General features: G+C 44.2%; 1 protein-coding gene across 4 annotated transcripts in view; it reads left to right on the forward strand.

Moving 5' to 3' along the window:
- The window catches only part of ARHGEF6 (Rac/Cdc42 guanine nucleotide exchange factor 6), a 1,115,823-nt gene that overhangs the window by 562,428 nt on the left and 525,981 nt on the right, over positions 1 to 27,414 (forward strand). For all 4 annotated transcript variants that reach the window (XM_086918632.1, XM_086918633.1, XM_086918635.1 and 1 more), the window contains exons 9-10: positions 1,501 to 1,623; positions 19,640 to 19,778. In XM_086918632.1, the coding sequence (XP_086774758.1) occupies positions 1,501 to 1,623; positions 19,640 to 19,778 (262 nt within the window). The remainder of the gene's footprint in view (positions 1 to 1,500; positions 1,624 to 19,639; positions 19,779 to 27,414) is intronic.

Genomic DNA, 27,414 nt, shown 5'->3' on the forward strand with positions numbered 1-27,414 from the left:
TGCTATTATATAATAATTGATTTACTGACTGACTCCTAACCATTTAATGTTGTTTCTGTAATGATCTGAATACTTTAATAAACTTTAATGTTTTTATTTTAGTATTTTCCTCGTTTTCATTGTAACGCCTAATGTACTTTTCTTTTTACATCTGCATTGAATCTTGTTGGACAACCACAGTTGAGGAGCAACAAAATCCTTAGGGGATTGACACTACTTCCGGTCCATCAGAGGCTCTATCAGTTTGACAGTAGAAAATGTGCTATCACATCCATTTCCTCCCCTAAAGTATCATTATATTCACTCACAGTACACTCATTAATCCATTCATTCATTGATCTTTCTACCCGTACACTTGTTCATCAATCACACCATCTGTCTGCCTTATGTCTGTGACTTTATACCTATACCTCTGTTTTGCCTCGAAATTATTGCCCTTGACTGCATACATAGGTGTTTGTCAATCAATCAATCAATCAATCAATCAGTGACACTTATAAAGCGCGCTACATACCCATAGGGTCTCAAGGCGCTGGGGGGGGGGGGGTGCCGCTACTGCTCGAACAGCCAGGTCTTCAGCTTCTTCCTGAAGGAGAGGTGGTCTTGGGTCAAGCGCAGGTCGGACGGGAGGGAGTTCCAGGTCTTGGCGGCCAGGTAGGAGAAGGACCTTCCTCCTGTAGTCGCTCTTCGGATGCGGGGGACGGCGGCGAGGGCGTGGTTGGCTGATCGGAGGTGGCGTTTGGGAGCGTAGAAGTTGACTCGGCTGTTGAGGTAGCTCGGGCCTTGGTCGTGTAGGGCTTTGTGTGCGTGGGTGAGGAGGCGGAAGGTGATTCTCTTGTTGATGGGGAGCCAGTGAAGGTCTCTCAGTAATGTCTTCGTATGCGTGCCTGCCAATATTCTTTTTGAACCGTCTGCATGGTTGTTTTGAGCTGTGTTGCTTTGCACACATGCAGCATGTATGCCTATCGATCTGTTTATGCATTAATCAACGTAAGCAGGTTTATAGGTATGCCTCTCCTTATATTTGGTGCCTGTGCATCCATGAAACATGCAACAAGCACACCTATTGACTTTACTTTTAGTTATCAGTGGTTTCATCTTTCTCTAATTAAAATATTTGCCCAAGCGTTGTAATTGGAGGAGTCCATTAATTGAATTAAAGTTCATTCAACTAAGTAAACATGGAGAACACGTAGTTTTCCTAAAATCTTGGTATGAACTAAAAATTGTGATCACACCTACTGCCTATAAATATTTCTTGCTAAATCAGATCTCCTTTGGTTGTTCATTTTCACTGTTATTATTGTACACATCTTTGCGTGTTGCACCGAAATAATGGTATTCAGGTTTGTATAGTATTTGAATCATCTGTTGCTTGTTGAATATTACTTACGAGAGTTGACGTTAAAAGAGAAAACTGTTTGCACGTTTTTGTGTAATATGAAAATTAAGTGTCTAGCATTTAAATATTACATTTTACAAATACGCTTTTGTTTGCAGGTTACCAGAGAATCAGCAAAAAGTGGGAGGCTGCTTTATGAATCTGATTCATCAGTTTAAGTCTTTATACCTCACATACTGTGCCAATCATCCTTTGGCTGTCAGTGTTCTAACAAATCACAGGTAAATAATGTTTCATGTATTCCCTATAGGTATATCTTGTATAGTGAAAAACTGGGCAATGTAAAGAATTATGACAATGTTGTGTGCATATGTGTGTATGTGTGTATATATATATATATATATATATATATATATATATATATATATATATATACAGCACGTGACTCCTCTGGATCTCTCGGTGTTTCAGCAACCACGCAGCACACCAGCAAACAATATATATATCACTGAAAAAACCATAGGTTTCAGGCCTTATATAGTTAGGAATTAGCATTTAAAAAAACATTGAAATTGCTCCTATATAGTTAGTTGTACTAACTATATTTCTGTAGTAGGGGATCTCTGTGTATAGTCATAATCTAGTGAATAGTCCCGCCCATGTGCGTGGACCCCGGCAATCAAAAATAATCTCTTAAGTTGTCAAAATAATGCAGAAACTGCAAAGACACTTAAGAGAGAATTTAAAGACAAATAATGCAGCCTATATCCACAGGCTACACTGTCCAGTACTTCAACTAGAAATTCCACCAAAATTCACACCACACAGCACAGCCTGCTAGTTTATACCATAGAGAAACCTGCCTCCCCCAGTCAAAGACTCAGGAATGATTGAGAGGAAGGTAGGGACAGACAAGCCCCATATGCTGCCATTATGTGGCTTAAATAGGATACTGTGCCTTTAAGAGAACTTTCCAGAACTTCTCCCAGTATCCCAGAATGCATAGCAGGTCCCTCTACTTTCAGTTCTTTTTTCCGGCTCCTGCTTACAGGACCCTGGCATTGAGCTCCCCCTTTTTTCAAGGGTTTATTGGAATTGTTTTTGCACTTTTGAATTCTAAAAGTGTTGCAGTTTACTTCTTGGTGTTCTCTTCCCCCTTTTGTGCTGTTTTAGGTGTTTTGGGGCTCCAAAATGCCTGGCCTTTTTGTTAAGTGCCCAGCATGTGAGAGGAAGAAGGCCAAGAGTGACCCCCATGATGTCTGCATCGTGTGCCTTCCAGAAGATCCTGTCCCTGAGGATTGTGTCATCTGCCAGCAGCTTTCTGCTCGGACCCTGAGGGACAGATTGAAGATCAGGCTGGCTGGCCTGGAGGATAGGCGTCTGCGGGCTGCAGGTGGGTCTGGGCAGCCTGGGAAGGTTCCCTCTGCCTCTGCTGAGGCCCCTGGGGGGCTCCCCGGGGGCAGGAAGTCCAGCAAACGGTCCCATTCTCCGTCGACGTCGATGGCATCGACGACGTCGAGAGGGATGACGACGGCGTGCTCCCCTTCTCCCCGGGGCTCCGGGTCGAGATGGCGTGACGGCTCGACGGCGAAGGAGAAGCCGACGTCGAAGCCGCCGTCGACGTCATCGTCTTCGTCGACGTCGAGATCGTCCTACCGACGCCGAAGGCAAAGTGACGTGTATCGGCGCTCGCCGTCGAAGCGGCACCGACGCTCGCCGTCAAGGCGACACCGTCGATCGCCGTCGAGGCGTCACCGTCGATCGCCGTCGAGGCGACACCGCCGATCGACGTCGAGGGGCTCCTCGACGTCGGGAACATCAAGACGACGGCGGCGTTCGTCGTCGGAGGCAGACCGCCCGACGTCGAGAGGGCGACGTGAGAAGTCGCGGAAGAGGAGGTCGACGTCGAGGAGTCGGCGTTCGATGCCGAGGAGAAGAGGGTCGACGCCGAGGAGACGGCGTTCGACGCCGGAGTCCAGGAAGCGTCATTCGACGCCGGAGAAGCGTCGCTCTGCGTCCAGCAGACAGCGGTCAGCGTCGAGGAGTAGGTCACCCTCTCCAAAACGGCGCAAAGGGGACTCTAGTCCCAGGAGTCACTCTGCTTCCAGTGGGGGACGCAAGAGGAAGTGGTCACCGGCCGATGGGGCTGGCTCTCCGCGCCCTTCGCCTAAAGGGTCACCGGGCTCGGTGTACTCGGAAGTGTACATGCCATCTCGGCCCAGGACTCCGACTCCTCCCCCTGTGCCTAAGGAGGACCCTCCGCCCAAACCACCACTGCCTTCAGGAGATCCTCTTCCACCTCCGGTCCCTCCGCATGGGCCCACCCCGCAGCCGAAGGTTCCTCCGCCGAGGTCCACTTCCCTGCCGTCCCTGCCTGTTCCTCCTAAGGGGACTCCGAAACCGAAACCCCGAGAGGAACCGACGAAACCCCGTGAGGAACCACGGAAGACCCCTCCACGTAAACCGAAGGAGCGCCCACGAGCTGGCAGGTGTCGCTCTCGCTCTGGGCGGAAGGAGAGATCGCGGCGCAGATCATCCACGAGATCGAGACACCACCATAGGAGGCGCGAATCTCGCTCACGCACGAGGTCCTCTGGGACCAGGGATTATTCCCCTACCCTATCGGGGTCACCGGACACCAGAGTGTCCCCGATAGATGACCTGGTTGCTTTTCAGGACGTCCTGTTGAGGGGCGCGGCGAAGCTAGGCATATCCCTGACAGTGCCTACTCCAAAGACGTCGGTCATTTTCGAGACTCTACATCAGAAGCACTTGTCTCGTCCTCTCCTGCCCCTGGTGCCGGGCCTGGAAGAACCGGCTATGGCTCTGTTTCTCACCCCGGCGGTGACGAGGGCGGCTCCATCGAGATTACTAAAGAAGTACCGGGCTCCCGACTCGGATCCGGCCTTTTTGAGAGCGGAGCCTCCGCCTGACTCTGTCATCGTCACGGCGGCCCGCAAGCAGCATGCCACCACTCCGTCCTCCACGGTTCCCCCGGACAAGGAGTCAAGGTGGATGGACTCGGCGGGGAGAAAAGTCTGTGGAACTTCCGCTACCTCCATGAAAGCGGCGAGTGCCACGGCTCTGTTGGGACGTTACGACCGCGCCCTCTGGGACTCCCTCGAGCGCTTTGCGGAGCATTTGCCTCGGGAGCAGCGTGAAGACTTCATGGAAGTCCTGAGTGAGGGGATGCTAGTGGCCAACCAGATCATCAGCGCGGCTGCGGACTCTTCCCTGTTGGCGGCTCACGGGTTTTGCCACGGAATCAACCAGCGGCGCCACGCATGGCTCCGGCTTACGTCCCTGAAACCGGACGCGCAGCAGAGGGTGGCCAATCTGCCGTTCTCCGGTGAGACCCTCTTCGGGAAGCATGCGGATGATGAAATGGCCCGCATGAAGGCGGAGGCCGAAACGCTGACGGCCGTGGGCCTGGAGAAGCCCAAAGAGACTAAGAAGCAGTACCGCCCCTTCCAACGGCGGTTCGGCGGACAAGGCCGAGGACGTGGACAGGCCTCGGGGCACTCGCAACAGCAGCAGCAGTTCCGCAAGCCGTTCCAGAAGCGGCAGAAGGGCAGGGGAGGCCAGTAGTCGGCTCCGGCACCCAAGGGCCAGGCTGGGTCTAGGCCCTAGGAACTTACTTCCCCCGGATCCGTTACTGCGACTGTCCAAAGATGTGTGAATAGTTGATTCAGTAGATATATGAAGTTAAAACTACATGTTCTAACAGTTGTTTGGGTGAGTGAATCTCTTTATGGGTGTGGTGATGAGCAAATATATTTCTCAATGGTATATGTCCAACATTACTATAACAATAAAAGGTAGTGTATGTGTCAATTGTTGTATATAAGTAAGTATACATAAGACTCAATGGTTGTGTGAGTGACTATATGGATAACTGTATACTTGTAATATTGATTTTATAATTTACTAAGTATGACTTACAGGTAGATTCATCAAGCATCTTTGCGAGCGCAAACGGTGCGAATTGCAAAAATCGTCCGTTTGCGCCCGCAAAAATTACATTGGAGATTCATCAATGGTTCATGCTCTCGCAATATAAGAATTCGCACATAATTGCGAATTCTCAAATTGCGATAGCATATAAGGAATCGCAATTTGCGATTCCTTATATGCAATGTATGAACCATTTTAAAATTGCGATTTCGCAATCCGGGGCTGCTATTTACAGCGAAGTGAAACCTCGTGGTAAATAGCGAAAACTTAGAAAAATGCACTTAAGTGCATTTTTCTAGCTGTATGTTACACACACACACTTGTCCTTGGGACATGTGTGTGCGTAGCACCAGCATCCCTTATCATTTCAGGGGTGCAACAGGGTGTCCTTTGGACACCCCTGCACCCTTGAAATCGCAAAATCAATATGCGAATCGCTAATAGCGATTCGCACATTCATATGCCTTTAGGCCCATAGGAATGAATGGGGAGTTATTCCTTATTTGCGATTAGCAATTAGCTAATCGCAAATAAGGAAGCTGTAGGAATCGCAAAATATATTGCGATTTCTACATGAATCCCGTTTTGCGAGTCTGTAATAGCGATTCCTTAATAATCGCTATTACAGACTCGCACAACATGCCGATAATGAATCTACCTGTATATATCTAAATAAATAGATGAAGTGGTGTTTGTATAAGTGTGTAGGTAAGTAAATATGTAAGTATGATCCATTATTTGCATAAGTGAGTAGGATGACTTCATATGTGAATAGGATTTGCGCTGGTGTGTAATGTCGATATAGGTGTATAAGTATTTTTGATAGTGTTCTATGGTTTATTGGCAGCATGTATGAGTGAATCTACAGGTAAGGGATTAGATGTGTATATATATCTATGATTCACTGAGTGGGTTTTTAGATACTTGTATTGCTGTGACAATGGATTCAAATATGATACTCTGTATTTTACAAAGAGTGATGAAATATTTTACTAGTGTATGAAAAGGTGTATGTGATTGTCACATGGATGATGTCATCAGTGATGTCATTTGAGATGTCATCAGTGATATCACTGACCATGTCATGTATGATCTAATATGTGACATCATCAGCAGTGGATTGCGGGTGCGCGAAATATAGTTAGTACAACTAACTATATAGGAGCAATTTCAATGGTTTTTTAAATGCTAATTCCTAACTATATAAGGCCTGAAACCTATGGTTTTTTCAGTGAATTTCAAAGGTTTTTTATATGATAATTCCTAACTATATAAGGCCTGAAACCTATGGTTTTTTCAGTGAATTTGCAAGGTTTTTTTAATGCTAATTCCTAACTATATAAGGCCTGAAACCTATGGTTTTTTCAGTGAATTCGCAAGGTATTTTAAATGCTAATTCTATTAGCGGATAACGTTTAAATATGTTAATATCCTTGTGGGACCACCTGAGCAGCCCTAGGGGGTCAGGTTCTTTCTACCTTGCCCCATTTTTGCATTCTACACGTTTGTTTTTCTGCTTCTTTTGTGCCTCGGTCTACCTAGCACAAGATGAATGCCAACACTTCCTGGTTAGAAGTATTGACAGCCAATGAGCATGCTGCTTTCCTGTGAAAGGCAGGCTGATTGGCTGCCACTGTCTGTCAACACTCCAAACCAGGAAGTGTTGGCAGCCATCTTGCGCCTCGGTAGACCCAAGGCACAAGAAAGCAGTGAAACAAAGGTGCAAAACACGCAGAGGAGGCAGGGTAGAAGCCCCCTGACCCCTAGCCTGCTCAGGGGGTCCCACAAGGACGCCCCAGGCCCAAAAATAATTTTTTTTCTGATTTTCCCTGTGGTGCACCACAGGGTCCTTCTAGGCCCCCCTCAGAAAACCTAGGGGGTCAGGGGGTGTCTATTCTGCCCCCTTATAATCATTTCCCCCTTTTTATTTTCACCTCTTGTGTCTCGATTCTACCGAGAAACAAGATGGCGGACTCTCCGGACTGTTTAGAATGTTGACAGACACCCGAGAGCCAATCAGCTTTCCGCTCGCGCACTTCCGAGGCGCGCCGGGTGCGCTCCTCGCTACGCGTACCCGTAAGCGCTGGAAGTGCGCATATAGATATATATGTGTTTTGAACCTAATTTTCGTTAAAACCACAGGAGAAATGTTCACCAAATATAGAAAAGGCACTTCTGCGTACCAATCCCTACAATTTTGCAAAGTTTGGTGTAATTCCGTTCAACGGTTCGGGCTGTAGCCTTGTCTATTCGTCCTATGGAAATTAACATGGGGAAAACACGTTTTGGGACCCCCTTTTTTCTCGTCCCCCGCATGACGAATCCCCCCGAAACTTCCAGGGAAGGAGCGGAGCGGAGCTGGCCTAAATTTTGGAAAATTACACGCAAATTCCTCAACCGGCGCCAAAGTTATTCCCAATAGAATGTTGCGAATTTCCTATGGTAGCTAGGTCCTAACTATATATACCTACTGGCTATCGCCAGTAGGTAATATATATATATATATATATATATATATATATATATATATATATATATATATATATATATATATCTGGAAACCCTCAAACCACTTACTGAATTCTCCCAACGGCAGTCAGGCGAGGAAAGAGACACAGACCTCCGAGGTTTAAAGTGGGCAGTATTTTATTAAGTGACCCAACACAACGCGTTTCAAGCCCGTAAGCCCTTGATCACGTGTCACAGATTGAATACACCATCATCTGAATTTAAAGTGCAATAGTGCCCCTCCCACTGTTTGCATCATAGATCACATGTGTAAAAACATAGAAAAAATCCTGTTTGTATTGTTTCCATCTATATTACCAACAACACTGTTTATATAGGCATATTTCTATTGGCACATGACAGAAGAAATATAACATACTCCTATTGACATATGTACATGACTGTGGATTATACATTGTCAGTGTGCCACTGAACTTATTTAAAATAATAAATACAGTTCATATCAATTAAAACTACTTCTCGTGAAAGGCTAAATCCCTTTCTGGTAGCCATATTTTCCAACAGTAATCATGGGGAAATAAATAACCGGTTAAATCCGTTTTATTAAGTACCCCTGTGTTGTATAATTTGTTATAAGATGTTAATGTAACTCAAAACAGTTCCTTTGGTTTTCACACATTACATAGTCTATAGTAATGGAGGGGTTTTAGAAAAGTGCTAAAAGTGCATCCCATAAAAAATCGTAAAGTGCAAGTGCAAATGGTGTGAATTTCTCAAATTAGTCAAATGTATATGCTAGGTCCGATTTACTGTATACCACAAGAACTAAAATTAATTCCTAGATAATGCAGGTTAAACAGTATCTTAAAATCCCAAGAACATTTGAATGTATAAAAAAATTATTCAACTTTCGTTGCTATATTTTGAGAAATTATTTGTGAGGGAAAATACGTATACAAGATTTATATACAATATTATTTACAAGGACAAATTCATGTATTTACAAAACTGGAATGTTGAACCAACGTGTCAAGCCCATGCCTTGCTCAGCTTGTTCTACAGAAAGCTACGCATGTCTTCCGTTGTGTTCAACCCATTGGGCCATTTGCAATCTAAGTCCAAAATATATTTGGTCTCCAGTTGCTGGAGTTGGCGTTCTCTATTGCCCCCTCTCCTCTTTCTGCTTACAGCGTCAATTACATAGTATGAAAGGCAATTGATGTTATTGGCATGCACTTTCTTAAAATGTCTGGCAACAGGATATGTTGCGTCGCTGTGCAGGATGGCCCTGATATGCTGCAATATCCTGTCGTGCACCTGTAGCTTCGTGCTACCAACGTAGCGTAGCCCACAGGTGCACTTCAGGACATATACAGCATACTCGGTTTTGCAGTTGTAATTGCCTCTTATGAGATTGGAAGTAGTCTTGAATGGAGTATAATATGAGGGCATGTTGCACCCAAAGTTGCACGCTCTACAAGTTGTACACTTAGTAAAGCCTTTCTTTGATGGCATCCAGGTAGTGACTTTTTTAATTTCAGGGGGTACCTTATCTAATCTTGTGCCCATAGTGCTGCTTCTTCTGAATGTAATCACTGGTTTTGCAGCTATCCTATTATGTAGGATATTATCTGTCAGTACCACAGGCCAATGCTTGTTAATAATAGACCTGATCTGACGTTCCTCTCTATTGAATGTTGTTATTAGTCTAGGAGTGTCGATTACCTGAGCAGGGCTATCAAGAATAGTGGTGTTAGGGCTTTCCTCTTCAGAAAAAAGGCTACTTCTAGATCTAGTTTTGGCCTTCTCTTCTGCTTCCCTAATCATTTTGGTAGAGTATCCTCTGTTTTTTAATCTTGTTATCAAGTCAGATTTACATTTCTCAAATTGCTCCTCATTGCTGCAAATTCTTTTTATCCTTAGGATTTCTCCATATGGGATACTAGCAATGAGGTGCTTTGGATGCGAGCTGGTGGCATGCAAAGTAATGTTGCCAGACGTGGCCTTCCTGTAGAGTGTGCTCTCAAGATTGTTATCATGGAAAAAGATCTTAACATCCAGAAATTCAATTTCTCTTTTCTCGATGTGGGAAGTGAATCTTAGATTTAATTAATTGTTATTGATCTTATTCACAAATAAGATCGCTTCTTCTTCACTTCCCTCCCACAGAATGAACACATCATCTATATACCGCAGATAAGATCTGATGTGGGTATTGTATTCCTCTTGAAAGGCGGTCTTATATATCCACTGAAAAAACATAGGTTTCAGGCACGTTATAGTTAGGAAGTAGCATTTAAAAAACCTTAGAAATTCACAGAAAAAAACATAGGATTCAGGGGTGTTATAGTTAGCTGGACATTTCACTCGTACAAAACCATTGAAATTCCACCGTTATAGTTAGCTCAGCTAACTATAACTCGCGGGCCTTCAATGCACTGCTGATGACGTCACATATTACATCACTCATGACATGGTCAGTGACATCACTCATGACACCCCCCAAACAATAAATACAAATAGAAGCCCGAGGGGGGTGGCAGTCCCCGGGGCTTTTTTCTAAGCCCCGGGGGATGGCGGTCCCTGGGGCTGGAGGGGCTTTGAGCCACCCTCCCCACATATATTGAAAAAGCCCCGGGGGTGGCGGTCCCCAGGGGTTGGGGGGGCCTTTGAGCCCCCTCAACTATTTATGTTATAAGCCCTGGGGGTGGCGGTCCCCAGGGCTGGGGAGGCTATGAACCCTCCCCTTATATTGTATAGAAGCCCCGGGGTGTGGCGGTCCCTGGGGCTAGAGGGCCTCTTTGGCCCCCCCACCCAATATTAACATTGCACCTGGGATTTGCCCCCCCGGTGGCTAATTATTGAAGGAGCGCGGGATCCCACTCTTCGGGTTTTCTTTTATCAGCAGGATCCGCACAGGGTGCGCAGGTTTTGCCGATTTAAAAAAAATAAATAACATTTTGGAACCCCCTATGCATTCCTAGGGGGTCAGGGTGTTTCTACCCTGCCCCCTTTTCGTTTTTTTGGAGTTTTTTTCTGTTTTCTTGTGCCTCGGTTCTACAGAGACACAAGATGGCTGCCAACACTTCCTCTTTTGGAGTGTTGACAGCCAATTAGCATACTACTGGTCATCGGGAGAGTGCGCAGATCCTGCGCGGCCATAGATATATATGTTTACTTTTGATTTTCTCAGCAACTACTGAACAGATTTACATCATTTAACAAAAGGCACAACTCTGAACCAAGGCCTACCTCTTTGCCAAATTTGGTGTAATTCCGTTTAGCAGTTCGGGCTGTAGCTGCGGCTAAAGGTTCCTATGGGAAATTGCATGGGGAAAATAAGTTTTGGGACCCCCCTTTTTTCTCGGCCCCCACTTGACAAGTCACTGTGAAACTTTCAGGATAGGAGCAGACCGGAGCGCCCCACAAATTTTTAACATTTCACGGAGATTCATCATTCTGCGCCAAAGGTATTGGCCATAGAATGTTGCTGATTTCCTCTGGAAAATAGGTCCTAACTATAACTACCTACTAGCGACCGCCAGTAGGTAATATATATTGCAAAAACTGTAATAAGGTTTTATGCCCGGCGCACGCTCCTCTCATTCTCTGGATGTTAGCCAGAGTTATATAACATATGAACTTTGTGTCCTTATAAACAGTCCATGAACTTTTCACAATGGCTTACTACAATGAGACATCACACATTCATTGCAGGCTTCAGCACAAGTTGTCTTCTTTATTTATAAAAATTCAAAAGTTGCTCAACCGACACGTGTTTCACGGCTTCTGCCACTTCCTCAGGGCTCTAACATAAAAATAACCAATATAACCAACCTCAAAGCCATAAAGTGTTCATAAACTTTACAAAATTCCTCATTCTCCTAAAAACAGTACATAAAATACATAAATGAATCCATTTACCTTTGTATTTTATATATATTATACTTAGTTCACATCCTTGCTGTACCATTAAACATCCGATAAGTGGTTCCATTATATGAGCTCCCTCTTCTTTCCCGCTTCCTAAATGAAAGTATAATTCTTTTTTAATATATAAGAACTTTGCCCCTGATTGATAAGTGTGCCATACTCTGTGCCTCCTTTTTATTGTAAACAGTTTTTTGGGGATTTTACATCAAAGCATATACATACAATGAATAGTAACTCATTAATGCAGTACGTAAGGTGAGGAACTACATTGTTATTCCCCGGGGTGAGAAGCATAATCAAGGAACATGAACGTGGTACACTAGCCAAAAGACTAGCTCATTCTCGTAATGGGTTATGAAAAGGTATGCAAAGTACATATATATAATTCACCTAACAATAGTGTGGGTGAAGATTAAGGAGAGAAGGGGAATGGTTATGAAACAGTGGCCTGTGGATCCGCATGAAGGGGGAGTATGAAGGTTCATTGAGGTGAGGTGAGTGGCTACCACTGTGGGGATGTTGGGGGCATCGGGGCATGGCAATAAGCAGGAGGGTGAAGGCGAAGACCTTGAGTGGAGAGGGAAGGGGGGAACCATCGGGAGAGGCAGTGATGCAAAACATGGGAGGGATTCCCATAATAAGGCTCTTGGTCGGTGATGGGAGGTCAGCGAAAACGAGTGGAGCTCACGGGAGAAGGTCATCATTACATGTTATTTGCAGGAAGTGGGTGATGAGAGTGTCCCACTCAGGCGATAATATGGCGCCTTCGGAGGTGGAAGACCTTCTCGTACAGCAGAGCCTCTTCCCCCATCCTCACCCATTTTAGCATCATGCCATGCCGCCACTGGAGGTGCCTACGTGGCTCTCCACTGGAGGATAAGCTCTGTTTTGGCTAATAGCAGCACCAGGCCTGCAAAGCGCATCCGCACTTTGTCTTTTGCTATGCTTAAAAATAACTAAAGCGCCTGCCTTCATGTGAGGATGTCAAGGAGTGCATTGACCTATTGCAGTGTGTCATGTATGGAACTCCAGTAATCTTGAAGGGATGTACATGATCACAGTATGTGGCATAGGTCATCATCTGACGAGTGGCAATGGAAATTCATCTGCCAGTGCCATAGATATAGGCAAGTCAAAAAATACTTTTCCTATGGAAACTATGTCCTATCTATAACTACCTCCTGGCTTCCACAGGAGGAAAATGTTTGAAATATATATTTATAAGACATTGCAGCAATACAAGACCATGACTACACCTTAATACAACACACATGGTAATATTATATTATAAAGATTTTTTCATCTAAACTTAGAAATTATATTAAGCAATATTCAATTACTGATTAGATGGGTTCTGGGAACTGTATGCTACTAAAGTCACATGCTGGCTGGACTTACAAGCAAGTGAATAATTGAGAAATCACTCACCTGTGAACAAGGCCACAAGCCGAAACACATCAAGAAATAGAACTAACTATGCTGCATTCTCTCTGAAATGAAATTAAATGAAATAAAATGAAAGGCTACGTCATGGAATTGGCCTTGCCATCTTTTGTGGTGTTTGAATGGAATTTAAAGGGATGCTTCATTCCCATCAGCCTGAGCTGCCCTGTAGGGTTGGGGGCTCCCATTACAAAGATTTTCTGTTTCAAATAAGAATAAAGCAATATGTTGTTAGGTCACAAAATTATCATTGAATGCCCTGAAGGTGAAACGTTATTCCCTGGTGTTGTCAGATGGTCCCTGCTGCAGGTTCCAGTGGCAAATGATACAAGTGGTGGAGGGCAAAAGGCAGCACTGCCTCGTCTCTTGCTGAATAGTTAAAGTGTGTGATATAAAGCTGCCCCAGTTAACCTTGGCTGCGGGGGATGGGTACAGCCATCTTACCTTGACTATAAAGTCATATCCCAGTTCCGCTCTCTTCAGGGTGTGGAGCATAGTGCCCCACTCAGTGTGATCAAATTCCTGCACTGCTCTAGTGAAGATCTTGGACAGAGATTTAGTACCGCAACCACCACCACCTCATCAGGGCGGCCAAGAGGACCTCCTTCAAAGACCGCCTCGACAACGTCGCACACAATAGCAAGGAGCTCTTCAACATCGTGAAGGAACTCTCCAACCCCAGCTCCAACACCAGCGACATCCCGCCTTCACAACACCTGTGCGACTCCCTCGCCACCTTCTTCCACCGCAAGATAGCAGACATCCACGACAGCTTCAACACCCAGACAGCCCCAACAGACAGCAACACCACAGACCCTCCGCAAACCATCGACCACAACCCCCTGCTAGCCTGGGCCAGCGTGAGCATCGATGAAACCATCCGGACCATGCGCACAATCCACTCCGGTTCTCCTTCAGACCCATTTCCGCACCACGTCTTCAACAGAGCAAGCAGCTCCATCGAACCCCACCTGCGCAATGTCATCAATCTCTCCCTCGAGACTGCAACCTTCCCAGAGATATAGAAACATGCTGAGATCAACACCTAAGGCAGACCCCAAGAGACCTCAAGAACATTCGGCCCATCTTTCTGCTTCCCTTCCCGGCCAAGGTCATCGAGAAAACCGTCAACAGACAGCTAACCCGATACCTCGAAGAAAACAGAATACTGGACCCTTCCCAGTCATGGTTCCGCAGCAGCCACAGCACCGATACTGCCCTCTTCACCGCCACCGATGACATCAGGACCCTGCTGGACGACGGCGAGACCGCAGCACTCATCCTCCTAGACCTCTCTGCCGCCTTCGACACCGTCTGCCACCTCACAGTACGCGCATGCCTCCACGCCGCAGGGATCAGGGACCAGGCTCTTGATTGGACCACCTCCTTCCTCTCCGGCAAAACCCGGAGTGTCCGCCTCCCCCCCATTGCGTTCCAAAGCCTCCCAGATCTTCTGCGGCGCACCTTAGGGATCCTCCCTCAGCCCAACGCTGTTCAACATTTACATAGCCCCACTCGCACAAATAGCACGACAGCACGACCTCAACATAATCTCCTACGCCCACCACACTCAGCTGATCCTTCCCTCACCAAGGACCCCATCACCGCCAAAGCCAACCTCCATGAAGGAATGAAGGCCGTCGGCAACTGGATGAAGACCAGCCGTCTGAAGCTGAACTCGGACAAAACGGAGGTCCTCATCCTCGGCTCTAACCCTTCAGCCTGGGACGACTCCTGGTGGCCGACGGCACTGGGGGCAGCTCTAACACCCACTGACTATGCACGCAACCTGAGAATCATCCTCGACTCAACACTCTCGATGACCAAACAAGTCAACGCCATCTCCTCCTTCTGCTTCAACACCCTCCGCATGCTCCAAAAGATCTACAGATGGATCCTGACAGATGCAAGAAAGGCAGTCACCCAGGCCCTCGTCAGCAGCAGACTCGACTACGGAAATGCCCTCTACGCGGATGCCCCCACCAAGCTCATCAAACGACTACAACACATCCAAAACGCCTTGGCACGACGGATTTAACATACCACGCCACAGCCACATCACCTCCCACCTGAGAAACCTGCACTGGCTCCCCGTCAACAAGAGGATATCCGTCAAGCTCCTCACCCACGCACACAAGGCACTCCACAAGACCGGCCCAGCCTACCTCAACAGACGGCTCTCCTTCTACATCCCCAACCACCAGCTTCACTTGCCCAACCACTCACTTGCCACCGTCCTGAGCATCCGAAGAACAACCACCGGTGGGAGATCCTTCTCTCACCTCGCTGCCAAGACATGGAACACCCTCCCACTGAGCCTACGACAGACCCAAGACCTGCTGACCTTCAGGAGGATACTCAAGACCTGCCTGTTCGATCAGTAGCACTCCTCCTCCCCCCAGCGCCTTGAGACCCTTGCGGGTATGTAGTGCGCTTTACAAATGATTGATTGATTGAGTACGCTCCACTTCTATAAGGACATAAAGAAGAGTGTCAGCAATATTGGCCTTGCCCACTTGTAGAATTTCCCATAATAGCCATCCTTCCCAGGTGCTTAATTGTACAGCAAGTTGGCAATTACTATTAATATTTCTTCCTTTGTAATTTCTCCCTGTAGAAGCTCACTGCCTTTTTGTGCTACTGTAGGTAGACTGAAGACCTGAAAGAAAATTGTTTCCCTTACCAGTCATCCCTTGTCTCAAAACTGGAGCGCTTCCTATAGCACTTGGTAAAAGTATCAGATTTTTCCCGGGAACCACGCCAGTGTCCCATGTTGATTGTTTACTCCTGGGGTTGCCAATGACTCCGCCCACTGTTGGAACTCGGGCGCCGCAAGATTGCTGGTCTTCTGTCTATTTGCATAGTAAAATTCGCTCAATGTATATTCTTCTTTTGATGTAAACAATCAATTAAGGGCCCTTTTGGCTTTTTTTAGCTGCTTTCTATTTTAGTCTGTCGTGTCTGCTGTGTGGGTCGTTAGTGTTTTATAGAATGATCCAATGCCGTATGCTCTTCTTTCTTCCTTATCAGCAGACCACAGTCCAAGTCCAGCATCAATATAAAATGATTCAAGATAGACCCTTTTTGAATGTTGCGAACAGTAACATAACGTGTAGCAGTCAAAGCAATATCAAATTAGTGTATTCTCAATTGTGTTCCATGAGCAAAGAAAAGTATAATGTATTTCTTCTCCAGTGGGTGCGTGAATTTCCAGATGTCCAACAGGCCATTGTCACTCGAGGTATTCCTCAGCATTGCCTTGTCATTGTGGACATCAATTGGACTGATCCTGTCAAGAACCGGATCCTGTGCTAGACTCCAGTCCCCTTCAATGAAACTCATAGTTATTCTGAATTCCGTGAGGGCTTTAGACATCAATTTGTTGAAATTGGGTGAATAGACTGATACAACTTCTGTTTGTGTCTGTCCATAATTTCTGGAGCAGAGTTTTCCAATTCAGAATGACCACAACATATTTTTTGGAGTCACAAGCGTAGTATCCACTGAGCGGCATCTGACTGAGTAAGTTGACCGACGGCTGGATACAACCTTCTCTACCCAGTCCCTCTTCAGTTTCTTGACTCTTTTTGATATGAGTGCATTTTTTGCTACTGTGCTTTATCCTCTTGTTCTAAATCCTGAAGGACAATACCTTCTTAGCGTCATGTATTCAACAGGCCATTATTATTCACTGAGACCACTCTGAGAGGCCTTTGAGATATTCTGTCGGGGAACAGATGATAGTAGTCCCCCTAAGGTAAATAGAACACACAGGTTGCAGCTACTGTTTCAAAGACCTAAGTGACCCCATAGCCTTTGTCAGTTGATGAAGACTATGGGGGGCAAAGAAGGGGTTCTCACAGGAGTGATGTTTGTCGGAAAGGAGGGAGCAACTGGCCATGCATCCCAATCATGTGGGAGAATGAGGAAGACAGAAAACCCCCTGAGCCGAAATGATAGTCTGGAAGGGAGGAAAGCTGAAGAATTGGACCTAAAACTTTAGTCGATGGGCCAAAACTTAGTACTCGTCAGCGGAGCCACCTAGTTTAGAACTGAAGTGAGTATTATTGGCAATCTTGACATGAGTGCACCATTTGATCAAGTAGAGTGATAGAGGAAAGAAAGAACAGGAGGTGGAGGAAGAGGCAACGCTTACATGTCCCAGGGCAGCAGGGGAGACTGGTGAAGCATACAGTAGAGAAGGATGAGAACCTGGGCCATTGGGAAGAGGCAAAAAGGATTGTCTTGCCAAAAGCTGGCCATTGTCACAACGTAATCTACTCTTTGACTATGTGGAAGGATATCGTGAGGGGAGAGAAAAAGTGTGCAGATCGTAAATCTGCTATTTTCTGGGGTTCAGAGAAACTCCCAGGAGCTCGCACAGAAACCTATGCCAGGTGCATATTTCCATGTAGATTCCATGGAAAGTCAGGTGACTTTTTTAGTGACAATCAATTCCTGTTGTGCTGAGAGTTCCATACATAGGAGCCCTTGTGCAAACATACAATGCACATGCACACTTTTTGTTCTCCCTGAGGAAACAAGTTTTCCACTCCGTCCCACCAAATGTGATGTGATACCTTTCACATATCCACCAAGAAATGGGATTTATACCAGCACTGTAGTGGTGTAAAAAAGCGACCCTCTCCAGGTCGGAATGCAGAATAGGGGGGTTTGTGAATGCCCAGTTGTTTGGGGCCGTTCCCATAGTTCCAAGGCTAACCATTCCATGGAACCCCGGTATTCCTCCCTCCTTTAGTGGGTTTTACAGGTGTGAAGAATTCCACACTTACGGCGGAGATTCCTGTCAATTTAAATGGGCTTACGCCTGCACGGAATCCCTTTGTGAATTCCTCGGAGGCATAAAAAATTGTAAATTGGGTCATAGAGGTATATACTAGAAGGTGTGAAATTAATTAAGTGCAATAAACCACAGTGTGCATGTGCAGTTGTGATGGTGAAAAGGGACTTGTGAAGCAGGGGAAAACTTAAAATCTGCCATAATGGACCGGATGAAAACATTGAGATAGACAAGTTTACAGTAATGATTTATCCTCTGACATAATGGTAGCTTGTGTGAACTCCACTATCAGAAAACCTCCACATGTCCAGAGTCATACTTGCACAAGTCCAATGCAGACGGAAAACCAGATCTGGCAGTCGAGTCTTCTCCTACATTGCTCCTAAAGCATGGAATGACCTGCCGCTACACATAAGAGCCTCTTCCTCACTTCTCGAATTCTGCAAGGAGCTGAAGACCTGGCTTTTTGAGTAGTCCCACTAGCCCTAGGTGTGCCTAGACTCACACCCGCTCTGCACCAGGATACCCTCCCAAGTGATAGTGCACTCTACAAATCTGCAAACAAAACGTAACAAAACTATTGCATAAGCACTGGTTTCAATCAATACCGGGTAATTAGATATGAATCAATGCAATGAATGGGTTTGCAGTCTGCCTTAATATGGCACACTTCGGGTTTCCCTTTTTGTTTATATTTCCTACATAAAGAATACCGTTTAAATAATATGAACAATGTTAAGGGAAATGTCATTACACTGCTGACATCCATGTTAATGAAATGGTGTACCTGCACTAGTGATGGAAGTATTCTGCGACTATGAGATGCAGATAACAAAGTATTGTGGTAATTTTTTATATTTTTGAAGATGTCCCTCACGAAGGTACGAAATTTATGTCACCTGTAGTATACTTCTCTGTGAATAGCCAGCCGAGTTCACAAAAGGAATACATGAAAACATAATAGGAGATGTAGGTAATCCCAGATTACCGATTCTTAAATACCGAATCATACGGATTCGGTATTTAAGAAAAGGCAAATGGGATGTAAGTAATTTTACCGAAAAAATTACAGAATCGGTAAGTTTTGGTAATTACCAAATCGGTAAATACCGATTCGGTAATTACCGAATCATACAGATTCGGTAAAAATTACCGAATTTTTACCTACATCTTATTTACCGAATCTAGAATACCGAATCGGTAAAATTCGATATTCTAGAGTCGGTAAATCAGATTTACCTACATCTGGGCCCAAATTAGTAAAATGCCCCCCTACATCTCATTTTCGAAATACGGGTCGGTAACAGACGAAATTACTGGATTTCGGCCTTTACCGACCGGTATTTGCCTACCTACATCTGGCCCTATGTCCGATAATTTTTTCGAATATCCTGGGTGGAATATTTAACGTCCGTGCCTATGCTACATTTTCTTATTTCACAGTATCTGAATGAGACTTCATTGGTGCTTTTGAATTGCATCATGGAGCAGCAGGATGAGTTGGTTCAGCACAACTTTATCCATTTGAAAATTTAAGGATGAATGATGTGGTTGTGTGAGAAACTAGATCTTCAGCTACTCGGTAGTTTGTTCTGGATACTCAAAAGTAGAGTTTACCTAACTGTTACGAAGTGGAAATTGCATTTGTTTTTAACAGTAGCATTAAAGCATTGTTTATTTTCAATGTTTCCTTTTAGCGAAGAATTGGAAAAATGTATGGAAAATCAAGGAGCAGCAAGCCCAGGGATTCTTATGTTAACCACAAGCCTTAGCAAACCTTTTATGAGACTGGATAAATATGTTACCCTCTTTCAAGAACTTGAACGGCACATGGAGGTAAGAATAAATTAATGCAAGTGTTATAAAAGCTTGTACATTTTGTGTGCAGTTATCAGTACTCAACTCTCAGGTTTTGTCACTGCCTTAACGCTGGTTGGTAAATCTAGACACTTAGATTCTGACGACGAGTGGGCTGGTAACAAAATTTAACATGAGAAATTGTACGGTTTCTACCGTACCATGTGGATTTTGGTGCGTTAAACACCAAAATCTTAATGTTATTCCCCACAAACTCGTGATAGGTGTTATTTATTGCATACAATAAGTAATATGACCTGTGACATTGTTATTTATTTATTTATTTGTCAAAACTCGTCATTCTAGTTCCAGTACTTTAGTAGCAATATGTCTATGGATTGAGCCTAAGCCTGCTCAAGTAAGTTACAAACTTCAAAACTGTGAAATAATCATAACCAAAGATTATTTTTGGTACCATCTTGCAAAGATGCATCTTTATCATGCTTTCAGAAGAATAGGAGGAAGAAGTGGAAGAATAAAGTTGTACCCAAGACCCTGCACTCCCTAGTACCAGCTTCTCCTTCAGCAGTATACTAATCTGGTATAACACATGCTTGCAAACTCACATTCTCTCCTCATATCAGTGTTATGCTGATGCTTCAGGCATTTTAGATGTATTATCAGTGTTGTGCATGAACAAGAGTTCGGAGGGGGTCCCGAATTTATCAGATACACGAATTGGGTCCCACAATGAAGAGGCATTCTTAATAAACTTGTAGTTCCTTAGATCCCCACATGAGATATTCATTGAACAGACTTGCCTTACTGTTATTTATATTAAAGGCTTTTTCTGAATGTAAATGTTCCTCATCTACTACCTTCATATTCCACCCTCCCATTTTCCTTTATCCCACTCATTGCTTCCTTAATTGATTTTTTTCCTTGGATTACTCCTACCTTCGCATCACCTGAACTTACTCCAGCTTTTCCATCTCATCCTACATTACTCCCTTCTGATTTATAGTCCCATCAAAACATTAAACTTTCTTCTCTAAGTTACATCCAGATCTGTCTTGCTTATTGACGTTGCCTCTATGCTCTTCTTTGTACAATTGCATCTTTATAAGCATTGTTGTTCTGCCAATATTAAAAATCTATCTGCTCTCCACTCTGTAATTTACCAGTAGATCATCACTCCTCGTCTTCCTACTCCTCTTTCCCTGGAAGGATTTGTGTTTTCTTGAGTCCCCTGTTCCAACTTGGCACCATTGTCTGCAGTGCTGCACCTAGCCCTTCCCAACTGAGGTACAGCTAAATATACTTCACTAAGACAGGTCTTTCTCAGAGTTCTGACACGATAACCTCTGCCCGTCACAATTTTTCTCCTCCTGCCTCACTGTTCAGTAAGACACACTTTTCATATGTATATTAAATTCGATCATCAGTGAGTTTGCACTCTTCTTCTTCTAACCCCACCCCACCCCACCTCGCAAAGCAATTCTGTTCTGTGCCCTGATACTCCAGCTCCATACACACCTTAGCCATTAACACTCAAAACTCTCAAAATCGTATTCCCTCCCTTACATACACATTACAATCATGTTTCACCAAATACCATAGGTTTCATTTCAACTGTAAATTTAACATCCACCTTCATCCCATGTTTAAACTTTATCAACATTGGCCGAATTGGTTAGACCTCACCCACCTTTCTCTAAACACTACAGTTTTTTAAAAGGTATTTATTAATAGAATAACATAACTTTATATTACCTTTTTCATAAAGACCATTGCAAATCATAATATAGTAAAGTGATTGTTGAAAATATCCAGTGAGTGAATTGTTTACAATTAATTTGTTGCCATACTCTACATTGAAATAACTGTATCTCTGACTATACTTCTAAATGCAGATCCTTCCGCTTTAGAATATACCTAGGCGCCAGACTGGATTCGGAAGCTTTAAACAGCAATGCTCCTGTCTACCAATAAGTGGCGTCGTGCAGCTTCATGTTGACTTCGTTCTACCTGAGAAGTGCTGAACTGAGCCACATATTATCACCAACTCTGTGTGCTGAAATCAGTTACTTTCTTTCCATGGCTTCATACACAGATCCAGATCTATGCTCCCTTTTTATTTTGTTGTTGACAGTATTTTCTACAAAACTTTTTTAACTATAACTAACTAACCAGTGTTCAACGGAACTATGTCCTCTTCAAATACTAAGTTTAAACCTTGTAGGGACTGTTGCAAACAAATTTCAGTGACACAAGGTATGGCTCTGGTGTCTGGGTTCGGAGCGCTCCAAATTGTATGAGGAATGCACCCTCATGAACCCAACAGATATCAGGGATCAGGAAACAAAGCTGTACAAAGCAGAATATTGGAAGAAGATACAGTGCTAGTCCTGCTCTTGCTTGAAGTTGATTGCATCGATCCATTCATTCTCCTGAGGCAGTTTCAGCAACAGGTTCCTTTTGTGAGCTAAATCTTTGGGTAAATTCAAGTCAAAACATTAACACAAGAAGTCCAAGTGTCAATCAATCAATCAATCAATCAATGTAACTTTATTTCGGTCTTTTAGACCATAAAAGCACATAAAAAAATAAACATTTCCCTCATACACTTAATCGACAGTTAATTTTGACACATTGATTGGGTATTAGAAAGCACAATATCATGATCCATCCTTAGTATGCAATTAAAACCAATTATCTGAATAAATACAATAAATTCGATAAAAATTTTAGAACAATAAAAGTAGGGCTGTTAAAATCCTTCAGTCACACTCATAATTACAATTATCAAAATATAGGATATCTGGTAACTCCACCGTTTTCAATTTTTACAGGTTGAAGCGAAATTCATCACTGGGTTCTTTACAAATTTAAAGTGCAAATGCAAAATATGTCAAATATTTGCTAGAATTACATGTTACAGTATTACAGTTTCAAACCAATTTTGGCTCTAATAAGCATCACATTATACAGAAATCTGGATACACAAAAAACCACCAGTTGCGTGGTATCCGTCCTTAATAGACTCTAAGCCTCCTTAATAGACCCTAAGCCTCCTTAATAGACCCTAAGCCTCTCTACAATGCCTACTATTTAAGTTATTGCAGAGCTTTTTAATCCATTTTTTCTTGGAGTGTCATATAGGAGAATATATGTGCATTATCCTCCTTAACCTCAGCCACATTTTTACAAAACATACATTTATCATAATCCTTTTCATCACGGTTACTGCCCCATTTGGATTTATTGTTATTTGTTTGTAAAACCTAATATCTAAATGTTCGATGCATATGAGCTGCAGATTTTACACTTTGGACTAGATCGCCACCTGGTGTTGGGCTCGGATGATTGCATGTTGTTATCGTCTTGGAAGAAGTCTTTTGTAGTCGCTAGATAGGTGACTCTTCCCTTGGACGATAGTGCGCATGGGCATCGGCTCCATCCTTAGATTTTTTTTTTCCGCCACTGGGTTCGGATGAAATTTTTCTGCTCCGGCTCAAGATCTACTTTTCAAGTACCTCAAAGCGCAAAAACTTATTTAAACTTCACCTAACTACTTTCGATATCAACAAACATTGTATCGACTCCGTCAGCTCGATTCCGGTCATCGACAATCCACGCCGTGAGGCCTACACCTCATGGAATGGACGCCGTTCACAAAATGTCCAGAGTGTGGAGCTAAGTTTCCACGCAGTGACCACCACGAGGTCTGTAACCTGTGCTTATCGCCAGAACACGACGATTCCAGCTATACAGCCTGTGCGTCCTTTCGATTCAAGAAAACCATCCGAGATCAGAGGGCCTGTCGACACGACATGCAAAGATCGGCTCCGGAACCGGTGGATATCTGCGACGAGGAGGTTCCGCTCGTTCCCGAAGAAGATTCCGATGATCACCAAATCGTCGTCGTATCAGAGGCAGATGACTCCATACCATCGGGTCAGCGCGTGAGTACTACTGCCCCTGCACCACACAAAGCACCCAAATTGAAGGCAAAGGTCAACACTCCGCAACACTTCGAAAGCCCCGCCATCGAACCCGGCTCAGAAGAAAATAATTAAGCCTTCCGGTAGCTCCTTACCGAGCAAGCCGCACGTGCCGATCCCACCAGCTCCATCGGCACCAAAACCGAAATAGGTCTCGGCCACGAAACCGTCAACTTCTAGAGACAAAACTATGAAGCCAGCGTCCGACGCCTCGAAGCCGACGAGACCAGCTTCCACTCCGAAGCCATTGTCTTCGGTACCGAAACCTGCAAAGCCTGATTCCGATGCGCACAAGCCCTGGAAACAGCCTACAACACCGAAAACAACACCTTTGGTGCCGAAAACTACGCCAAAGGACACCGAAACACCTCCTAAGGCTAAAGACAAGCAGCAACCTCATCTGGAACTGAAAAAATCGGCGACAACAAAGGTTCCACAAGGAGAAGAACTTTTTCGACCTGATCCTCTACAAAAGAAGATCTACATTGACCCAGAAACAGGTCATGTATCCACCACACCTCACAGGAAGAGGAAAGCAGATACAGCACCTACACCTGAAGTGCCTGCCAAGAAGAAGGACTCTGCCACATCTCCTTTGCACCTTTCTTCTGCTATACTTGCTTCTCCTTCATCTCCTGCTCCTCTTAACAATTCACCTCAGATTTCTCCTCCACATTCCCCTCTTCATTCTTCACATTCACCACAAAATGATGATGAGTATAGTCTAGGGAGAGGGATAGACCCAGATGAGCCTTTCCCATACCCTACAGATGATACAGACTGCGAGTATGATAAACACAAAGGAGCAAAAGGAGGGTCTGCAAAACTACCTTGTGTGGCTAGCTACCCTATACTACAATGAAGGTCAAAAGCAGGTATCCTAGTCACCCTGGGTAGCCTACCTGATAACATACATTGTCATGAGGGGTATGCGTGCATAGAGAGAAGTACATACAGTGCCAGTTTACTGAATCCCAATAGCTCAGACGTGGATTACCATCAAATAAACTTGGTGATCAGTCCTATCATTTGGTTCACCTGTATCAAGTGGTTGGTCCTTTGATCATCAAAACCATTTAACCACAAGCTCGATATTAGAGCAGGATCAAGTCCACAGGCACTTATGACAGATGATCATTGATGGTTGTGGGGATAGTGAATTCGCAGTGCAAATAAAGAATAAAGGTGAATTAAAAAAGAGTGGGATGTCCTAAAAAGAAATCATTTTATTAAACTAAGGACATCTCCCCTTATTAAAACCAGAACAGTGCAAACGACAGTGAAAACAAATATCTGTCGTGAAAAAAGGCCAACATGTTTCTGCCTAACTGGGCAAAAAACGTTCCCCGGCTTTCATCAGGGTCTCTGCTCTTAAAGTATTGCTACTGCTAGAAAGTGAAAAACCGATTATGATCAATGTACTAAACAAAAACGTGTTTGAGGTTGGAACAAATACAACCTGTCAAATCTACTAATCCTCCATTTCAGTGGATGCAAAGGCACATCTGTGGAGAGATATAGAGAAGAAATGCACACATTTCAGTACACCGTATGTCAAAGTGACCATCAAACATACCCAACATAAACTAAAAAATCAAATGTTCTCACCCAGCTTGACCGGGGACTGGACCTCACCTCACCTGGACCATGCTCAGGTTACTCGAGGCCCCGCTCTAGAGATAAAAGACGATAACCAAAGGACAAAAAAGGGGGATTAAAGAGCCCGTACTACAGATGCCCCAGAGGCAACATAGTTCCCTCCTGGTTATAAATTACACTTTCACCTCAGACAAAACCATCCCCCATATAGCCTGACCATCTCAACTCTGGACCAACCCAATCGATGTCATCAACACATGTTAAGATTTAAAACTGTTCACATGTGTCCTTAACCACAACATTGGACAATTGAGTACTTAATCGTTGATCACAAAATCATAACAAAATTATAAGTTGCAAAACAAGGTGGTAGTCGTATATGTCAACCCAAGTATGCACAATGCCGCACTGTGCAACATTCACAAGCCATTGCACTGGCACACACACACCTTGTCTCAAAAGAAGGGGTTTCTTAGCAAAAGAGCTTATAGCAAACAATCATATACTAAACAGGCTTGTCACAGAAATCGAGGGCCTGATAATACTAATAATGATTAGAAATAGCCTCGATAAGTGTACGTTTGGTCATTTATGCCAATTGCTCGAGGCAAAACTATGCCCCGGTGTTTAAATCAACAAACTCGATATAGCAGGAGAATGGATGTCCATTGGGGCGATAGATGTATGTGCCCAGCACTCACCTGTCCGTCAGTGCCTCTAAGCTCAAGCCTGAGTCTTAGGGGGAGGCACCGATGCAGCAGGTTGCGGCTATTTTATGCTTCTAATCGAACCGGACTACTTTGTCAACTTCCGCCACAGTCACCCGGGAAATGCCGCTACCATCCTCTTGCTGCAATTAAAAAATAGTGAATTGAAACTTTCAGTAGGAAGGGAAGCAAGACTGCGAGTACCCAAACCCACAGGATGTACCAGATATTCCTGACCCACTGTTATATCCATCAAAAACTTCTCCCCCAGAAGATAACATTAGTTTTGGGCACTTGTTAAACAGAGCCGCTATTTACCATGGGGTCACTATGCATTCTGATGAAGCAGAGGAAGATTTTCTGTTAGATACATTTGAACAATCGCAAAGGTCTGTTCAAATTCTTCCTATGATTAAAGGGGTCATCAAACATGCTCCAGAGGTATTTAAAGACCCTGTATGTACTAGGATCCTAAACCCTAGAATTGAGAAAAAATACAGGCCTGCACCTGGGGATCCAGCCTATATTAATGGACAGCTACCATTAGATTCACTAGTTGTATCAAATGCTAGAAAAAGAGCAAATTTACAGATGTCGGGTGAGGCACCCCCACCTGAAAAAGAATCTAAGGTAATAGATGCTTCAGGCAAAAGAATAGCTGTACAAGCCACCAACATATGGCGTATAGCTAACACGCAAGCCCTTCTTTCAAGATATGACAGGGCTCATTATGATCAGTTAGAAAAACTACTAGAGCATCTACCTGACCAATATCGGGCACAAGCAAACGACCTTATACAAGAAGGCAAGCTAATTTCCAATGCCCCTATCAAGTGTGCACTTGATGTAGCAGACACTGCATCTAGAGCAGTAAACACTAGTGTCCTACTTAGAAGACATGCGTGGCTACGCATTTCAGGATGTAAACAGGAAGTGCAATCTACCATTTTAAATCAGCCATTTAATCAAAATTAATTGTTTGGACCAGATGTAGACATAGCACTTGAAAAAATGAAGAAGGATACAGATACTGCCAAATCTATGGGAGCTTTACAGTCCACACAAGCTAAAAGCTCCTTTTATTGCTCCTTCTATAGAGGAGGCTCTAAACAGACTGGAGCAGACAATACAACATCCTTCAAATCAAATACACAAACATCCTCTAACAAGGGATATCTTAGAGGAAACAAGAATAAGGGAAGAGGTCAGGGTAACAACAATAATCGAACCTCTTCCACCACAAAACTGTGACTTTCCTCTGCTAGCCCAACAGCATTCCGCTCCTGTGGGGGGCAGATTAACACAGTTCATACCTGTCTGGAATTCCATCACAACAGACAAGTCGGTAAAACAGATTATCCAGCA

This window comes from Lissotriton vulgaris, chromosome 4_1 (assembly GCF_964263255.1).
Source record: "Lissotriton vulgaris chromosome 4_1, aLisVul1.2, whole genome shotgun sequence".
Lineage (NCBI taxonomy): Eukaryota > Metazoa > Chordata > Amphibia > Caudata > Salamandridae > Lissotriton > Lissotriton vulgaris.